This window comes from Pezoporus flaviventris, unplaced genomic scaffold (assembly GCF_033815535.1).
Source record: "Pezoporus flaviventris isolate CSIRO_AGI_PZ_B2104156 unplaced genomic scaffold, CSIRO_AGI_Pfla_v1 ptg000007l, whole genome shotgun sequence".
NCBI lineage: Eukaryota > Metazoa > Chordata > Aves > Psittaciformes > Psittacidae > Pezoporus > Pezoporus flaviventris.
In genome coordinates, this window is record NW_026892555.1 from 86651987 (window position 1) to 86671640 (window position 19654).

A 19654-nucleotide genomic window follows, 5' to 3' on the forward strand; every position below is an offset into this window, starting at 1 on the left:
TAAAAGATTGTCCTTCAGAAGGTGGGTACAATGATGGCATGACATGTACCACTCAAAAAGGATTCAGACCACATCTTAGGAACTGTGATTAAATGCTCACCTCCAGATGACAGTCACAGAGTTCCTAGATCTTAACTGTCTCAATTTTATACAGGCCTATCCTTTTGTCAACAATCCTCTTACTGTCACAGAACGACCCCCTTTTGCACCACTTAGACTTCAAGACTCGGTCTTGAAGATCTCAAGCAGTGGTTCAAATACCTTTTAATAGGCTGGTTAGGAAATTAGGAAAGTATGAAAAGTATGAAAGTTGTTAGATGTCTTATCTCCATAAATTATGTCTGTCTTGCAGTCCAGAACCAGAATTTCAGTTATCCAGAAGAAGGATGTTGACTTTGGAGACATGATGTATTTGTCACAAGGAATGGCCAGGTTAACCACCTCTGAGATGGGAAACTCCAGCTCTTTCTGCATAAATATCCCAAAGCCTACAAACGGATCAACGTCTTCCAAATGGGTACTTGCTAGACAATGGTCCAAAACATGTTTATCAAAGTAGAATATTGAGTTTCTTGGCTTTTCAGAAATGTTTTTGAAGGACTTTGACAAAATAAAAAAAAAGAGGTAACTTGATAAAAATTTAGTTGAGCCAATGGGTTCATTGGTCACACAAACGCGCTGGACTCTTTTTTAACTTGTGCTGTTCTACATCTACCTGACGTGGTACAGAATAGGAAACAGTGGAACAAATGCCTTGGTGTGATGAAAGGCAGAGTAAGGCACTCCTCTCCTGACACTGGTTTTGTCCCACCCTTACGCCTTTTTGAGATCAGAAACTCTGTCATGCAGAATTTGCTCTTGAAGGAGTAATTTGTCACATCTACCTTTGCACAACGATGTCTTCAGTTCATTGAGCTAATGGGTTACTACACGGCACCTCGCTGGCCCAGTTTCCTATGAAGCACTCCCAGATGACACATGAGGTGACAACGACAAGTTTTGTGGTGTAACCAGTACTGGACTCATAAGAAAGTCAACAGCTCATCTACTTTCTGTTGAGCCATCATCCAAGGGAGGTCTTGGTGTAGGGCCTTCCTGACTCTGCAAACATGGTCAGCTGGGAGGTGTAAGCTGCGCGCAATGATCATGTGGGGCTGCTTAGTTCTCACACGGATTTGCCCACGTCCTTCACTCGTTTACGGCAAATGCATTCCACCAAGTAAGTTCGCACAGAAGAAAACGTAGACAGACGCACTACATCGTTGCTTGTACATATGGTGGTAGAGTTGGCCAATGGGTTGGGATGGCCCCATGGGGCTGGACAAGCTGCGGTGGTGAGGAGAGGGACGACTGCGGGTACCAGAAGCCCCGGGGTAGGGCAAAGGGGGAGCAACGAGGGCCCCGCACGTGTGTGGGCCCCGTGTTCCACCACCCCCACCTCCCCCCCCCGCGCTTCCCTCCCGCCTCTCGGAACTCCGCGGCCGTCCCGCACCAACCCCCATCCCCGGCTCCCCGGGCGCGGCCCCGCCGGCCCCCGCGCGCCGCCGGGGCTCAGCTGAGCAGACAATGGGAGATCAAAGCGGGGGGAGGAGGAGGAGGAGGAGGAGGAGGAGGAGGAGGAGGAAGAGGAGGATGGTGCCGGGGGCGGCCGGAGCCGGGGCGGGGTGGTTGCGTGTGGCGCTCTCTGAGCTCGATTAGTGTTCCTGGGGAGGGAGCGAACGAGCTGAGCGAGCCGGGGACGGAGGGGTGGGGGGGGGGGGTGTGTGTGCGGGGTGCAGCCGCCGTGCGCGAGTGCGTGTGTGCGCGCGTGAGAGAGTGTGTGTGTGCGCGCGCGAGGGAGAGAGTGTGTGCGTGCGTGCGTGCGTGCCGGCCTGCCGGGGCGTGCGAGAGAGGCAGCGCGAGGGAGCGGGCGCGAGCGGGGAGCCAGCGAGTTGCGCAGCTGCCGTGCGCGCAGACCCGCCGCCACCAGCAGCAGCGGCGGCGGCAGCGGCGGCAGCACCTCACCGGCTTTTAGCGACCGGAGCTGCGAGTTGCGCTGGAGAGAGACGCGCAGGGAGGAGGAGGAAGAAGAAGAAGAGGAGGAGGAGGAGGAGGAGGAGAAGGAGGAGGAGGAGGGGAAAAGGAGGAGGAGAAGAAGGATAGCGGGAGGAGGAGAAGAAGAAGGAAAAGAAAAAGAAGAAGAAGAAGAAGAAGAGGAGGAGGAGGGTGAAGAGGAAGAGGAGGAGGCCACACGGACACCAACTGAAACAAAGTATTTCCAAACCAGCACCCAACTCCACCTTGTGAGGCTCCCCAGCATGGCTTCCGAGGAACTCTACGAGGTAACAGCCCCCGAGCGCCGGCCCTGCCCCCGGCCCCGCCGGCCACCCCACCCCACCCGCCTTTTTGTTGCTCTCGGGAGAGCCGGCGGTCTTGTCACCCACACTTGCTGCGGCTGCCCCTTCCCGCTGGGCCCGGCGCCTGCGTGTGTGCCCCCCCCCCGTCCTCCCCCCGCCGCCCCTTCCCTCCCCAGTTTTGCCGGAGGAGGACGGAAATGTGACTGAAAGGAGACGGCAAAGTGTTACCCGTGGCCTGCGCTCTCCCCTTCTCCCTCAAACCCCCCCGTTCACACAGCACTTTGACTCTAGAAGGAGAACGGGGCGGGGGGCAGAGGATTCTGGATGGGGTGAGCAGCGCTGACAGCCGCGACTTGCTCCGGGAGTGAGCACGACGAAGTGCGAGCCCGGCGGTGTGCAAAAATGCGTGCAAAGCCGAGTTATTGCATGTGTCCGGAGGGGGGAGGGAGGGCAAGAGGGGCTTTCCTCCTGAATTGGTGTCTGTACCGAAGTCCTGTGCCACCATCCTGTGCCTTTGCCATGCAGCAGGCTGCGATGATGCAAAATATTAAAATTTAAACTCCTCGGCTCTCCGTGCTCTAACGATACGGTTAACGTTGCAAGAGAAGCCAAAAATATTCAAAGTTAAGGTTCTGACGTGCCATCCTTAGCTCATCACTCGGGAGCTGGTCAAAGGGTGTGCTGACGGGAGAGGAAGGTTTTGGGGTGAAGAAGGGAATGAGGTGACAGCCTAACTTTGAATTTCCTGTCTTATGTGTGACAGTTTTACATCCTTGCCCTTAATTGAAAAGCATTATGGCTCTCTTGGATTTAACTTCCTTGTTTTTATTTTCACAAGAAGTCTTCCCTAGGAGTGAAAAGCTGTTGTTGTTTTGGAGCCATTCTTGTCTTCTGGGTAAAAAAGTGGCCACCCAAACCCAAAACTGCTTTATCTCCTAGTTAATGTACATCCAGGCAGTGTTCTATCAAAAATATTTATATCCAGAGGCTGGAAGGATAAGGTCAAAGGGAGACAGGCAGCCTGCAGGACACTTGACAGAACAAGATGTCTTACTGTACTGTTGGTGCACGTGTGTCTCCCGTTAATGCACTTACATTTGTGTTGCTGTGGGTGAACACACCCGTAGAAGCCAGTGAAAGGTGCCCTAGGTGGGCTTACGTTTTAAGCAAGTTGACTGCCGAGCAGAGGTGATGAACTGATAAGGTAGAAGATACAGGCCTTTATCCCCTAGACAAGATAAATCATGGCCAATTGCTTTGGCAAGTTTCGCCATCCTTATAGCATGGCTTAAGCCAGTCTTGAAGGGATCTCTCCTGGAAGCAGGAGAGAAATTTAGGGACCGGTCTGTGTGTGACAGGATTGCCCACAACTTGCTTTGACTTTGGATGAAGTTCTGTTGAGTTTGTGGACTTGGACCCGTAGACTGTTCTGTGGCCAATAATTTTTCTTTGTGTGTTGCTGTGTTTGGTCAAAGACAGAGAATGGGATATCGATTTTGATAGGTATAAGAAGTGACCAGAAGAATTGCATTTGCTGGATATTGGGCTGAGCTTTAGAGTGGCCACTGCTCATTACTCTTCTTGGTTGTTAAAATGTTGACTTGTGCAAAAGGCTCAGTAGGTTGTTGAGCATGGCTGTCCTCACTGGGCAGGCAGCATGTATAGTCTGCTGGGCAAAAACCTCTTCTGCAAAATGCCTGAAGTTGATAAACTACTTTTTAATTTTAAAAATCAGACACATTCTTTAATTGTGTAAGTTCAAAGTTTATGTGCATGTGGTCAAGCTGTCTTTTTTGCTACTTTTTTTGTTTTCTAAATTGCTGTTCATTTTTGACAAGTTGTGTCTTGTAGTGAAATTTCTAGCCATGGATGAAAAATCATAAAATAGTAAGTAACTGAAATATAGTGAACACTAATTTAGGAAGTGTGTAACTGCAAGTTGACCTGAAATGTTGACTATTAGCTAATAGTTCTGTGAACTGCCCATGTTGTTGACTGGGGGTTTACTTCTGTTTCATGGGTATTTTCTTTGTGATTAATACCATACAATATTCTTTGAACCTGGTGATTGAAATCCAGTGGCATTTGTTATACCTTCATCTTTCCTTCTGAATCTTGATCTTGTGTCTCAATCAAAAAAAGTGTATAATCTATTTGCAATTGTTAGACAAAGTATGAATACCAACTACTCCTGCTGATATGTGTCATGATTCTTCCAAAATGCAAATGAGAAATCCTCTTACAAACAATAAAAATGATGGTAAGGGTTTTTTTTTGTTTGTTTTTTTGGTTGTTTTTTTTTAAAGAAAATTTTTTTTTATGGATCCATAAAGATTTTTTTGTGGGAGAGAAGGAGCCAAACTGTAAGCCCGTGAGGTGGAATTCAGAGATTGAAACCTTGAAATACACTACTGGGCTGGAAGGATGACATTGCTGGGCAGCCTGTATATCCTGTATGTCATTAATTCCCAAGCATTTTAGAGGTTGTGGTAATGATTACCTGCATTTTTGAGGCGGGGAGAAGATTTGAAGAAAATATGAAACTTTCATTGAGAAATGCTGGGGAGTCTCTTTTTTCCTAGATGGAAAGTGAAACACGTAGTAATGTTGCCAAGCTCCATGGGTGAGGTGAATTACATAGTTTTTCTGTTGGTTTGATTCTTCAAGTGACAATATGTTGGTGAGGTAGACAGACATGGAGAAACTGGTGAACAAGACAGGTAAAGGAAAACATATGAAAAGGTGCCACTGGGAATTGTTTCCCCCAGATTTCTTTTGATAGGCATTGACATCTTACAGCGTACTTCTTTGTGGGTGCCTGCTGCCATCTGCATTACTGTGGCTTTTGGAAAGTCCTTTGTACAGCTACTTGGGCAAATAGTAGGGCTACTTTCTTTTACACTGTGGCAAGTTTGCTTTGCTTTACTGACTGATTCCTGCCATCTGAAAGATTGTTGCTTATTTTCATCATCTTCACTGGGGTAATTAGAAGTGGGGTACCCACCTCATTTTGAAAGTTCTTTTGGAAGCAAACTATGTTTACTTACTCTGCAGTCAAATCACTTGATTTCCTCTGGCAGGCCCTTGCAGTGATGTCCAGGACTGAAGTCATCCTGAGTTGTGGTTGGCATGATAAATTTGTTTGATGAAATGTGGAAGCGATCCCACTTTGTACTAAGTGCAGTGGAAATACATTGAAGTTCTCTGCGTGTTGGAGATTGTGTCTAATCAAACAGCCGAGTGTTTCCATCTTTCCTCTGATAATTACCAGTGCAACTGATATACACAGCCCACTGGATCCCGTTTGCGCAACTGTAGTTAGACCTGGGCCATGATTTGTACTCGTATCAAAACATTTTTATTGGGTTTTGCCAAGAAGTAAACAAGACTGTGAACTTTGCAAGTACATCGGTGTCTTTTCTTCACTCTGTATTTTCACCTTGATATTGCTCATAAAGCTGCCATTTTTAAGGTGATGTAATTGATTGCCATGGATATAGTTGAAGTCCTGTAGTTCAAAATTATGTGTTTTGGTATGTTTTATAGAATGGAAAATGCTTGTTTTAATTCTTCAAGTGTCTTGTAAAATACATGTGTGGATATTTTTTTGCATCCCAGTGTCTAGTATTCTCAAGGTGATACTTCACATCCAATGCTGATTCAGTGGTTTTGGTTTTATTTTTAGAATTAAAGCATTTCACATTAAATTATATAGATATAGTAAAATTACAAACTGAAACTAATTTCAGGAGCTAATGGCTGAAGTTCTATGGCCTTGCATTAGGCTGTATGTCAAGTTTGATCACCTGATAAGTAAGACCTAAAGACACTTATTCCCCGAAAATTTAAACCAGTATTGGGAGGAAGTAAAAAAAAGTGATCCCTTGGGCTGTTCTTTGGCTACTGTGCTAGGTTTTGAAGTGATAGAATGTAGAAAACTGAGGGAGAAATGCTGTCATTTAGTTGAAAATTTGATACTGCATGGGAATTACCCACATAAAACTAAAGTTTCTCTCTCAACCCTGGTAACGCTGCAGTGATCAGATCTTCATCATACTTTGCATGCATTTACTGGAAGGTCTAAACATTTGTTTTGCTTAAGTTAACTGAAAGGGTAAATCCAGTCTACAGTGTGCAGCTTTGTTGTAATTTCTTTTGGCTATTTGGTAATAAGAGTTACTATTACCAACAAATTGGAATTGTCTGTTTGGGCAACAGACATTTTTTTCCTCATTGAAATGGGTTGTTTTAATTCAACCTGTCTTTCAGGAAGTCCAAAATATCTTGGGATTTGTCTTCTGCTGCTTATTTTAATGTGCTGATTCGTAAGATCTTGGTTAAACATCAGTGACACTTGTTCATAAAGGGGGTCTTACAGTTGTTGAGCTGTAATGCCTGAATCTTTCTGATTTTATTTTGACAGCAAGTGGTGCAAATATTCCTACATGTTTCAAAAGAGATAAAAGACTAAGACTTGCTTGACTAGCCCTTGCTAACTAAATAAGACTAGAAATTTACATCAGACCTGTTTGCATTGCTTCCACCCCTTAGGAGCTGTACATCTGACTTAAAATAGAGTTGAAGATTAGATGTTCATCCCTTTCTGCTGACTTTCACCTCTTTAAACCAGAGCGTGAATGTAAGAGCACTGCAGAAATGGAGCCACCATGTTCAGTGCAAGAAACTTGGCTTTTTTCCATCTTCCTTGCCACACTGCTTTTCACCAGCTTGAGTTATCTCTCTCACCTCCTGTCCTAGAGCTTCAGACAGAATTGAGGAGGTCTGGAGTCCCATCTTCTGCTGCCTCTGGGGAAACACCTGAGCCCCTGGGGGTTTCTCTGGTGTTCCCTGCTTTCTGCAGTGCCACTGGCCTGACATGGCTTTAGTAGCTGCTCCCAGAGTTCGGACATCTGTGGCCAAAGGAATTAAAATCTGACGGGGTCCTGTGTAGGATCGCAGATGGTTCACAGATAAGATGTTTTAGCGTTTCTCATGCATTCTTTTGTACATACATGCATATGTCATATTTTTCTGTGTAACTTGCTTCAAATTGCCCATGTCTATCATGGAAAGGATGGAAAAAAAGGAGGAAGCAGGAGAGGGGGAGAGATGTCCCATCCATAAAGCATGTGAGGCTCTGATAATTCTTACCTTTACAGTCTCTGCCTTTCACAGCAGACTGTGATTTCATTTCTTGAGTTTTTTGGTCAATTGGCTAAGGTGGTGCCAGTCACGTTTAGAGTTACAGAATAATTACTTCCAACTTACAAGACTGTACTATTGCATAAGGTTGCTCCCGCTATGCTGACATTCAGCCTCTTGAATAAGGATAAATTACTGGACACAAAGGACTTAATGAGACATGCTACAGCCCCTTGTTCCACAGGAAGGTTGGTGTAGCTGGAGCAGCATCACCAATGGCATGTCCCTCTGACTTCCCAGTAGGTGCAGCTTCATTTCTTCCTGACTGCTGCTGCATGTCTGACCTGTGCCAGAGTGCTAGAAAAATGAAGTTACTAGTGGTTACAGTTTCATCTCTCTCTGATAAATGTTCCGCACTTGCAAAACTCTGATTTAAAACTTTTGACAACCAGAATGACTTCTTAAATATGTGTTAAGTGGATGTGCAGATCTGTTGGATGTAACTGATAATGGAGGCCTATACTGCCACTCTTCTGTAACAGGATCCAAACCTGGTATTACTGGGTGATGTGTTACTTCGGGGTGTCTGTTGGAAGCATGAGCTCCGCAGACTGTATGTGCAAGGTGAAAAGGGATACACAAGCATCTCCCGGTTAACTTCTTTTGTGCCTTTGAGGTCTTGAGGGGCTGTTTGGCACGTGATAACCTTATTTGTCAATAAATACAGGGTTGTTGGTTTTTTTGTTCGTCTTTGAGTTAAGCAATAATAATTCCCATATTAAATATACCCTGTGCTTTCTCTGGCAGTTTATTGCTAGCCCAGAAAATATCTTAAAAAAAGGAAGTTCTATATTTTTCATTATCAAATGCATTCTCCAGCATCATAGTATTTCTCTAGGAAGAGCTTTTTTTTTTATCCGATTTTTGATAGTCTTTAAACATTTACACCAAGAATTTAATGTTCTTTGAAATAATTTCTTTGAATTTCTCTCCATATTACTTAGAGGAAAAGAAAATTGGCATGTTACTGGTTCAGAACACTATAAAAGCAAGAATATTTACTGTCTTCATAAACATCCTCAGCAGATTTACATGTGTCCCTTAATGGTGACCTGCTGTAGATCTTTTTCAAGGTATCTGTGAATATGTATGAATACATAAAATGGATATGGGAAAAAAAAATTAACCATATATTTACGTTTTTAAATGATTTTCAAGTCACTTTGCCAGCATAAAATGCAAAATAAAGCAACTATTTATTAAATGTCTTAGTTTTACTGAATAACGCAACAAAGTAACTAACATAAGTATCAGTTATGTTGCGATTCTTCAGTGAGGCTTCACATTTTATAATCCCACTTCATAAAATTAATCAGTACAGCTCTGATCAAATCTTTCTTCTTGGCCATGTTATATCTGATGGTTTGTTTGTTTCATTTTTTGTTTGTGGGGAAAGATAAGGTATGTGTTTTAAGTGGCCTAACCACATTTGTAGTTGTGCCTCTCCAACTCTTCTGCCCCCACAGTTTCGGAAAGTTTCACTGCTCTTAAGGAAAGCAAGTCTTAATGTTCAGTCTTTGCTGTTTGTCATAGTAGCATGCGAAAAATCAAGCCCCAGGGTTTGGGTTGGTTTTTTGTGGGTGGTTTTTTTGAGTATCCTGAATGAACAGGGAAGGAAGGAGATGTGTTTTGTTTTTTTTTTTCATTTTGCAAAGACATATAACTATTCCTTTAAGCATTTCCACTTCATGTAAGACATTGGTTTATGGGAATCTGCCTAATTTAGGGAATAATAAAAGGTTTGGCTCTAATTTGAAGATGCCACAGTTTAAAGCAAATTATGGGAAATACGTTGTGATGTGTTTATCACAGAAAAATGTCAGGTGTACATTTTGTAAATACGTGTGATGGGGAACCATTAAGGTACATTCTTAAGAGTTTTGAAATGAATATATCTTAACTCCAAAATACTTCCCTGACACAGTGATGTGTTGAATGTTGCATGTAGTGGATATTCAAAAGTCTATGTTTTTTGAAGTTCTTTCCATAAACCTGAGTTCTTCAGTGCAACATGGTCTGTAGACAGATAACATTTTTGTTACCAGTAGTAATGTAGATATATGAAGGGTACAAAACAATTCAAAGTAACTTTGGAAAACTTAGCTGTTATTATAGTTTGGCTGGCTTCTAAATCAGGCTCATTTGTTGTGCTTTGATTTCAGCACCTGATTTTCCCCACTTACATGTATATTTAAAACATAGCTCGTGCTAACAAAGCATGACTCTTGCATCATATTTTAGTGGCTAGGTGCCTCAAAAGGTTAAAACTAAACTCATGAGAATGTAAGTCTAAATGTAGTAACACAAAAATTTCCATCCAGTTCAGCACCGTGATTCCTATCACAGATCTGTGATGTCTTACTGTAGGGGGGGATGGGGGGGGTGGGGGGAATGGTAAATGTGGCACAGCAGTAATCATCAGGAGCTTTCATGGTTACTTTTGTTGGGACCAAGGCAGATTTCAGCCTTGGTTATGAAATGCCAGCAGCATGGCCTGAGTTCCCGAGATGACCAGAGCCCACCTTCAGTCCCTGCGCCCAAAGGTGGGCACGTCTGCAGAAAGAGCAGTGCCGTGCATGTTTCTGTTGATCCTGGCAGGGTGTGGTAAGCAGGAGTATGGTATGACTGCCAGGTCACTCACTTGTCTTAGCACAGTGGTTAGTCAGGCTCAACTGTCATTGTTTCTCTTCAGACAATATACTAGATACTTGCTGGGGTCTTGTTCAAGTGGTAGAATTTAAGGTGTTTGCACAAGTCTTTTCTGAGTCATAATCACTGAATATATTCCTGCTCCTGAACAATGTATTAACTTGAACTGTAATTCTCAAGAAGAGGATGTTAGCGTATGTGATCAACCAAAACAGAAACACCAACTCTGAGTGAAATCTGAAATAATCAGCTGTGTACGCTTTAGATATCAGCAAAGTCTTCAGTGCAGACTTCACATGCTTAAGGTCTGTATGCCAAAATAAGGCGTAGCTAACTGCTTTGTGTGAGTAGACTCCTAGTCTAGAAAATCTAAAGAGAGAAATATGGCCACAGAATAAAACAAATTGCAATAGCATGTGTAATAATAATTCTAAGAATTAACTTCATTATTTGAAATTAATACTATTTTATGAGACTTAAGTATAAACTATAGTAGATTGTATGGAGCGTAATCTTTCTAAAATCAGGAAGATACATGGAAAACTTTTCCTTAAAGAGTGAAAAAAAAAAAAAAACCAGAGATTTTTTTTTTCTCTGTAGGTTTTTAGCCAAACAGTAACTCTACACTCTTGGATGGGCTGGCACATTTCTTCTTACTTTTTTGGGTCACAGATAAGGACCAAACTCGATCTTTGATTAACAGTGCTTTCTAAGAACAAAGAAAGACAATAAAAGCAGTGATGTTTACACTAGACTGAGAACCTTGAGCTTTTAAACTTAGTCTGCTTCTTGTGGAATTAGATTGGGAGTTATTCTTAATAGATGTATTCAAAGCAACTCGACAGTTGAGTGTGCATTTCCAGTTAAAACAATTTCTCATGCTTCCTCAAAGTGACGCTGTAGAGCTTTTTCATCTGGAAGACTGATGAGGCATCCCTAGGAACAGCTCACCATCATCCTCTGCAGCTGAAGGAATAACTAGATGTCCAGATATTCCTAAGGGCAACAGAAGTTCTAAGTTAGTGCAGTTTTAGTGAAATCGATCAATCAATTTTCAGTTACGATATAGTAAGGTCAAAATTTTCAAAGTTAAAATTCAAACTGTCAGTGCACGCCAGGTTCTTTACAGTGCATGGAAATGGCTAGGGAAGGTTAGAGCCCAGCTCACAAATTGTTCTCAAATTCTTCTTTCCTTTGTGTGGTTCATATGCTTAGTGTTATGTGCTTCGTGTATTGATCTGATAGCATCAATCAGATAGTAATGGGTATGTGTTGAGTGGGAGTGTAAAGGACACTTCTCTATCTATCTTTTTAATTTGGAAAAAATGTCCATTAGACAATGTAATACAGAAGGCTAGGATGAGTTCACTATCATATGACTTTTGAAAGGCATGACTTCCAGAGAATTAACAGTGGAAAAAGCTGTATTTTCACCCAGTCGTCAAGGAATCATGATCAGTAACAACAAAGACTTTTTTTCCCTATGCTGATGGAGATAAGGTAGTGTCCTGTTTTGAAAGATCCATCAGTGATTCAGATTTCACTCATGTTAGAGGCATCTCTCTTGTATAAGGGCAGCTCCTAAATTTGAATAGTTTTGTCCCACATTGTACTCATCAGATCTCCTGAGATTTGTGCTTTATTTGTGCATTTTATTCGAACTATCCAAGAATAAAATATTAGGTTTTGAATGAGAAGATGAAAATTGTTGTATTTAAGGATGATTCTTTAAAATGTAGCATTGTAGGAGTATTAAAACATGGAAGCCAGTGCATTCAGCAGTTTTTGAATTGACAGCTTATGGCAGTGACTACAGAAACCAATGGACATGAAGGACTACTACTCCATAAATCTTTAAAACCACAGAAGCATGAGATCTTGCTCATTTTTTCATCAGCAGGATATGTGTGTCGTCACTGTATACAAACCATGCTATGCTTCTCTGCTTTCTTATCAGTAAAGATTTAATAGCAGGGTTGTTTGACTATTGGATTTTTTTAAGAAAAGGCTTGTTGAGATAATCATTAAAATGCCTTATCTTTAAAACCAATTCTTTACAAGGATCGATTTCAATTTTAAGTTCAGTTTTGCCTTGAAACTGGTGTAATGCAGAGCAAGCATATTGAGTAAGATGGTGGTTTTGGAGGTTTCCTCTGCTGCCATTAGTGACAAAACATGAATTTAGTAAAAAGATAGAACGAGTACAGGGACCTCATATTGTTTGTGTCCCCATGGATGTCAGGTCTTAGAATCATAGAATTTTGATCCACCCATGGTGACAGATGAAGCTACTTTTATTTGTTTATACCTATTCCTGTGTTATTTTCTCCCATTTTTCAGATAAAAATGTTTGCTATGCTCTAGTTCTTCGTACCTTTGGATACTTGTGAAAAGCAAGGAGTGATGGGACAGCTGTCATTAAAGTCACACTTCAGTAGTGTTTGGGTTTTCTCTGTGCAAGTGAAGATGTAAGTTAGTCATTGTTTACTGGTATTGGTCTGTGAAATGGGAAGTTCCTGTTTTAATTGATCTATGTTATTTGAATATATTCAATATTAATTGAATTATTCAACATATAAGTCCTTACTCAAGTAATTACAACCTAGTTTATTCTAAAGAATTTAATCTTCTGCACTTGAACATATATATTTTTAATCAAAGCTATTAAATGTAAGAAAATGATTTTCTTTATTATGACACTCTTATTGTCAAGTAAAAATGTCCTTTGACTTTTTTGCTCCCTCATGATGGATGTTTTTGTAAATAATGGGAATTAATGAGTCAGTATCTTGACCTATATATATACATTCATGTATTTATGTGGTTTTATTCTTTCCATTAGTAAAATAATGCTTTATTTGGCTCTCTTATTTTTCTTATATACACTCATTTATGTTTATGAAGCTTGAACTAAGATGTGACTAGAAGTGATTAATTTTGGGGGAAGGATTTTAGGTCTTTGTATGCTAATTAAAGTCTTAAAGTACACTGAGGTGTAGTAAATTATGAGAAGTGGAAGAAGAAAGTAGTCATTGGACTGTGAAAACACCATTTTATGTTCTGCTTTTCACTAAATGAATGCTCTCTTTTCATCTTTTGTCCTTTTTGTCAATTGTTTCAGCTCTACCTTCCCAGTGCCTTCCCAATACTGTAGTTTTCAGTCAAACCACCAGAAAAATCTTTTTCCATGCAACTTCTTCAGAAAAGGGCGCTTTCAGTGTGGAATTAGTTGTCTAATGATTGTAAAGTAAGGATGATTTTTATTTTTCTGAGCAAGAAACTGGAACTTTGTTATGTAGGGGAAAAAAGGCATATCCTGGTATAACTGCCTTATCTTCTGTAGAATAGGAACTGGTTGTTCAGGAAAAATGGAGGATCTCATCATTAGGACACGTGGATAATCTCTTGGAAAATGTAACTCTCTTTCCCCTGTCACAGGCTGGCACTGAGCATATCACTCAGACTGAATATTTCAGAGGTGATTGCTAATCATTTGCTCATCTCCCTGACAAAGTTTGAGTCCCTGCACCAAAGCACAAGCAGAGTAAAGCCTTTTTTCTCCTCCCTTTTCTCCCCCAAGTAAGTACTGTCAGAACATCTTAGAATAAAGGCTGATTGGGTCTTAGAGAGAGAAGCTGTGCTGGAAGTACAAGTGACAGACAAACCTGTCTCCTTTTTATGTTGTTGGTGTGGTTTGGTTTTGGTGGAGCTAACTGCAGAGAGATATTTAACTAGAATTAAGTGTTATCTTTGATATCCTCTGTAATCAGTGATGAGTGTCCTCCAGAAGGCCATTCAAACCTTCTAAGTAAAATTTCTCTGGAAGGTCATCAGGCTTCATCCCCTTTCTCTACAAAGAGGTGTAGAAAGGATAGTCAGGTTAATTTAGTCAGTTGAGTATACTTAAATGTTGCCTCCTAAGCGCAGCAGGATTTGGTTTTGGGTTTTTTTTTTCCTTTTTCTGCTGTCTTCTGAACCTAAAGTATAATACCAAATTTTTCATTCATTACAGCATTCCCTTGGGACTGTAAACTGTGTTAACAGGTGAAAGTTATTAAGGGATTTTGATGTCGAAGTATAAAGTGTTTAGGCACAGCGCTGAGCTACTATGGTCTGTTTTAAGGTTTGTTTACTGAGTGACAGTAACTGATCAACAAATCTGAAGTTTTGCTTTTAAACCATAACTGTTGCATTTTACTTCATTTTACGTTCAATGTCAGAAGATGTTTGGGTGGCAGTGCTTTGTAATTGACTTCAGCAGGTCTTTCCTCCAAACAGTCAGCTGTTCCTTCCAATGAGCCAGAAGAGCAGCTTGGTCATGTGCTAGGAGGATTGGAGAATCAATCTGGCATAGTTAAACCCAAAACAAAAAAACCCTGCCTCCAAAAATGGTCATTTGGTTGAATCAGTTCCTCAGTCTGTTTCAGTGCATGTCCATGCACATACTTGTCAGGATGATGAAGCTGGTGTGGAAGGTCATTCGTGCTGTTGAGACACAGACCAGCCTCAGTAAGCGACCCCTGAGACGTGGGGAAATTTGTGTATACCAGCAGCATTTGTGTCAGTTTTACTCACTTTCCTTTAATGTTTCTTTGAGTGGTGTGATATCTAGAAGCTGGGTTTGAAACTTAAATATTAAGGAAGAAGACCATCTATTCCTTGTCCACTTTCAAGTGGGAGTCTGAGGGCTCTGTTTTCTACAACTTAAGCAAATTGAAGTGCTATAGGCCTTGCTTGTCACCACTGCCTCCTTCAACAAGCCACTCGTTCTTCCCCCTTCCTTTGCAGTGGCACTGATCTGTGTCACAGGGTCAGGTGAATGCCATTTAAGGAAGGCTGTCTAGCTGAAGGCTACCCAGTGCTTTTGTAGAAATAGTTTGCTGGCAGTTTTCAGACTGACTTGAGGTTGAAATCCAACCACTTCAGAGGTGCCACTTCAAGTAAAGGAGCAGGAATATATGGCATACTGGAAGGGAGGCAGGAGAAAAATCTGGGTAGATGTGATGGGTGTTGCAGCAATGGCTTGGCTCTGTTTAAAAAGAAAAAAAAAAATCCATCAAACTGCATGTTTAATTTTCAGCTGGATCATCTTGCTGGACTGACTTGTAGTGTGGCTGCACAGCTTCTTGCCCTTGGCTTGTGCTGAATCACAGAGCCCATATTCCTGGACTGCACCTTGAGGTCGTGCCACACCACGCAGGAGAGGAGCAGTGCTCCCGAGAAAGGGATTGCACCGAGAGATCTGGTGATCATGTTCAGAGCAGAAGATGCCGTGCTGTGTAGTTTTAGTAGCTGGTTGGGCTTCTGCTTTAACCTGTAAATGGAAAACTCCTGTTTGCAACAATTTGGGATTCCAGTTACTCCTCAGTGCCAGGTAACTGCTACTTATTAACAGTTGTCTGCATTGTATTTAAGGATAGCAGTTACAAAGCTTGCTGAAACTTTTTGTTACTTTCAGTGTGCCACAAGCGAGGGATATTCTGCAGCCCTGTAAGCTTGTCTTTTGCCTGCCTGCCTTGGTTGTGTTATAATTACTGTCTGATGCCAGTCTGAAGATGGGGGTGTGATATACAAACATAGTTAAAAGTATAATTTCTTTCTAAGGATTCTGGTTATTCTTTAAGTGGGCAGTGGGCATGGAGTGGGATGTCTCCTCATAGTTGAGCTCCCTTTAAGCTGCATTTCATTTGAAATGCTGTTATTCATAAAGATTATTTTAGCCCCTTCAATGGAATTAAACTTCAAAGTATAAGTGCTGTCAATATCTATTGGGTAGAAAAACTTGCACTTTAATTACTTTTGGTTTCGGTTTCATGGGCAGGAACAAATTACTTTCACTTTGAACATGTTTATGAGAAGGTGGGAAAACTGATAAGGAGAAAGTAAACTATGTTGCTCTTTAACTCCTTCCAGCATATAAATAACAACTGGTTAGGAAAGAAAAATATCTCTTAATGCTAAAGACTACAAGGCTAGTGATCTATTATGGAAAGATTTGGGAACATAGAGCTAGTAATTGAGTGAGAATTTAGAAAAAAGCAAAGTAGTTTAAGTGCCCAAAATCCAATGTTCTCAGTTCTCTCTGTGTGTAGGCCACTTATTTTTGTTTATGTTAAGCAGAACTATTCTGTGAATTGTATAGGTGTAGCTAATAGTTAATTAGAAAAGGCTTGGTTTAGTGTGAGGTGTCCCTGCCCATGGCAGGGGGGTTGAAACTTGATGATCTTAAGGTCCTTTCCAACCCTAACAATTCTATGATTCTGTGATTATTTCTAAATATGAAATATGATGATAAAAAGAGATTGTGTACTCAGCATTTAAAAGACATTTTTCTCTTATTAAATGATTTTATATACTTACTAGAAATGTGGTCTGCATTTGTATGTGGTATAAAAACATAGAATAGAATATTGGTTATTTCAGGGGTGTAGCATGCAAAAATTAAGATTGCATGAATGTATATTCAGATGACTCATTGCTACATGCACCTGTTAAAACAATAAATTTAAAAGTTGTGCTTTGCTTCTAAACCAGTACAATTTAATGGCATTGCCAACAATGGCATTGATCCTTTTTTAAAAAAGTTTAAAAAAAAAAACCAAAACAACAACAAAAAAGTAAACAAAAAAAAAAAAACCAACCAAAAACAAACCAAAACCCAACCCAACAAATTATTAAATAAATAATTTTAAAGTATAAACCAAGATTACAGCCAGTTAAAAAAAAATAAACTCTGTTGATCATTGTCTGGAAACTTAGTCCAATATATTCCAATTTACATACTTGCCAATAAAGTATTTTAAACAAAACCAAAATCCAACACAGAACACTTTAGACTACATATGTGAAAATTACTAAGTCAAACAGAATACCACTGTGCCAGTTTTTATTGCATGCCAGACTTTATTAAGAGCAAAACCAAATTATAAAATCAGGCCATTATTGTTGGCCCTTCCATTTATCCTTTGTGGTTCCATTCTGACAGTGTTTTAACAGTCAGCCTGTGCACCAGTTTTGTTACTTCCAGAAAGCAAGGGTAAAAACATTGCATTCTATTTTTTTGACTATTTGCAAGGTATAAGCAACTAAAAAAAGTGTACACTTAAGGATAGAAAGGTGCCTCAGAAAGTTCTGTAAGGTCTGACCTTTCATTTTACAGAGATAAAGGCATAATTTCCTGTGATTTATGTGACAGGGGAATCTTTCTTTAAATATCTAGATGCAAAGAAACTATGCATTATTATTTCAGAGTGATTACATTAGGTGATGGTTAATAAAATTTTCCTGGAATTTCTAATATGTGCAGGTCGTACATCACACTTTCCTGAGAATGAGAAATCCTGTTTTCCTCAACTTTATTCTTCTAGCAAAAATGAAATTAAATGAAAGATCACTTCCATGAAAACAATCAGCACAAATAGTTATCATTTTTTATTTGAATCTGCTCTGTCCATTAGAGGCCTTGCCACTAATATGTAATCAGTTTTTCTAAAAAGATGATTTCCTAAAAATGACATTATACAGATTTTGCTATAAATATGAAGAAAACAGTTTTGTCTCAAAGTTATATTACTTTAAAACAAAAGTTACCCAGGAGATTTGTAACTCTTACAAAGAAAAGTCATTAGAGGTAGGTGTGAAACTGTCAGTGTAGTAAGGCAGAGGTGAAAAATTCAGATGTATGAAGATTCAGAGAAAATGCCGTAAGCAGGAGCGGCTACTAGCAGTCTCAATAAAAAGACCATTTATAGTAGATTATAAGGGGCTGGAGCCCCTCCCATATGAAGATAGGCTGAGGAAGTTGGGGCTGTTCAGCCTGGAGAAGAGAAGGCTGCATGGAGACCTCATAGCAGCCTTCCAGTATCTGAAGGGGGCCTATAGGGATGCTGGGGAGGGACTCTTCATTAGAGACTGTAGTGACAGGACAAGGGGTAACAGGTTAAAACTTAAAAAGAGGACGTTCAGGTTGAATATAAGAAATTCTTTACTGTGAGTGTGGTGAAGCACTGGAAAAGGCTACCCATAGAAGTGGTAAATGCTCCATCCCTGGCTGTGTTCAAGGCTGGATTGGATAGAGCCTTGGGCGACATGGTCTAGTGTGAAGCGTCCCTTGCCCATGGCAGGGGAGTTGGAACTAGATGATCTTAAGGTTCTTTCCAACCCTAACAATTCAATGGTTCTATATCGGCACTAGTCATAAACTTTCTATAAATGGGGTTAAAAACAATATGAAAATTCTCTTATTTATTTAGAGCAACAAAATGCCAGTAGTGATATGCATCTACTCGATAGGGTAAACAATAATAGTTGAGAAGAGACTAAAATACTGCTAAAAAAATTATTCTATGATTCTTTAAAAAACATGCTGTGAGTCAAAATATTATTGTTCTTTGGTGAATATCTGGATATTATATTCACAATTTCCAGTGACTTACAAAAATACTTCTTTATTCTGGTAGGAACAAACAAATTTATTTATTTTTTCTGTAATCTACAGCAGTCAGGATTTAAAACAAGCAAACATACACTCAAGCAACTAAAGGCATCTAAGATACTGGGTTTTGTATTTTGTTTTAGTTTAATTGTTGTAGAAGTGTAAATGAGATAGGATGGGCCAAGATATAACATTAATACTAGACTGGACAGGTTGATAAGGATCACAGAAAGAACCGTGGAAAGACTGAAATGAGAATTAGCAGAAAATTGAAAAAAGCAGAGTCACTGCTTGCCCAGCTGTTTGTGTTGATTAGAACGTGTCTGCATTTATTTCTTTATTATGAGACTGAATGTTTTTGGTTGACAAAGATACTTGTGTAGGTACAGTAAGCCTTCATATTGATGCAGTACTGCATGGTATTCTGATTTTTAAAACCTAGCTCTTTGCTAAGTCAACACGGCCCTTATTAAATATATCTCAAACTGGTTAATTGGCAGATCATAAAGCAGTAATAGATGAAGGACATTCATGTTGGATTTCATACAAGTTTTTCACAGACCATTGCTTTAAGGATTTGGATAATGATCTGGAGGAAAATAGAATATAATCTCTGGTAAAATGCATTCGTGCAAAAAATGGATGGATTAGTAAGTGTGAAGGATGGTCTGTACTTAGTTAATGGGGATCATTTCAACATATGTTAATATAGCTAAATATATCTGTCTAGACAGTAAGATCATACATGTAGGATGGAGACCAGTACTTTGGAAAGGAGTAGTACAGTGATACGATGCAGTGGCTAAAATGCACAGTGCAGTTTCTTGGTATGGATAGAGAGCATCTCAAGTGGAGTTAGGTGTGCTTTTATTTTGTTGTATAGCTCAAGTGATGTTAGGAAATTACATCCTGCTTGAGCTTAAGATGCAAGAAACCCTAAAACCTAGATAAACTTAAGAAGATGCAGAAAAAACACGTCAAACCTTAAACTCGTGAGGCTTAACATGTAAAAGCCTTAAAAACAAGTAAATGA

The 19654-nt window shown here is 40.3% G+C and overlaps 1 protein-coding gene and 1 long non-coding RNA gene across 3 annotated transcripts in view; both read left to right on the forward strand.

Moving 5' to 3' along the window:
• Positions 1–469, forward strand: part of LOC133267253 (uncharacterized) — a 70162-nt gene extending 69693 nt beyond the window's left edge. The window contains exon 5 of the long non-coding RNA XR_009742689.1: positions 353–469. This is a non-coding gene — a long non-coding RNA (uncharacterized LOC133267253). The remainder of the gene's footprint in view (positions 1–352) is intronic.
• Positions 470–1815: 1346 nt separating this feature from the next.
• Positions 1816–19654, forward strand: part of CDYL (chromodomain Y like) — a 105741-nt gene continuing 87902 nt past the window's right edge. The window contains exon 1 of one of the 2 annotated variants that reach the window (XM_061449388.1): positions 1816–2321. In XM_061449388.1, the coding sequence (XP_061305372.1) occupies positions 2298–2321 (24 nt within the window). In that variant the 5' untranslated portion in view covers positions 1816–2297. Of the gene's footprint in view, positions 2322–14687; positions 15562–19654 lie in introns of those variants that run through there. The other variant, XM_061449385.1, reaches the window with a different exon arrangement.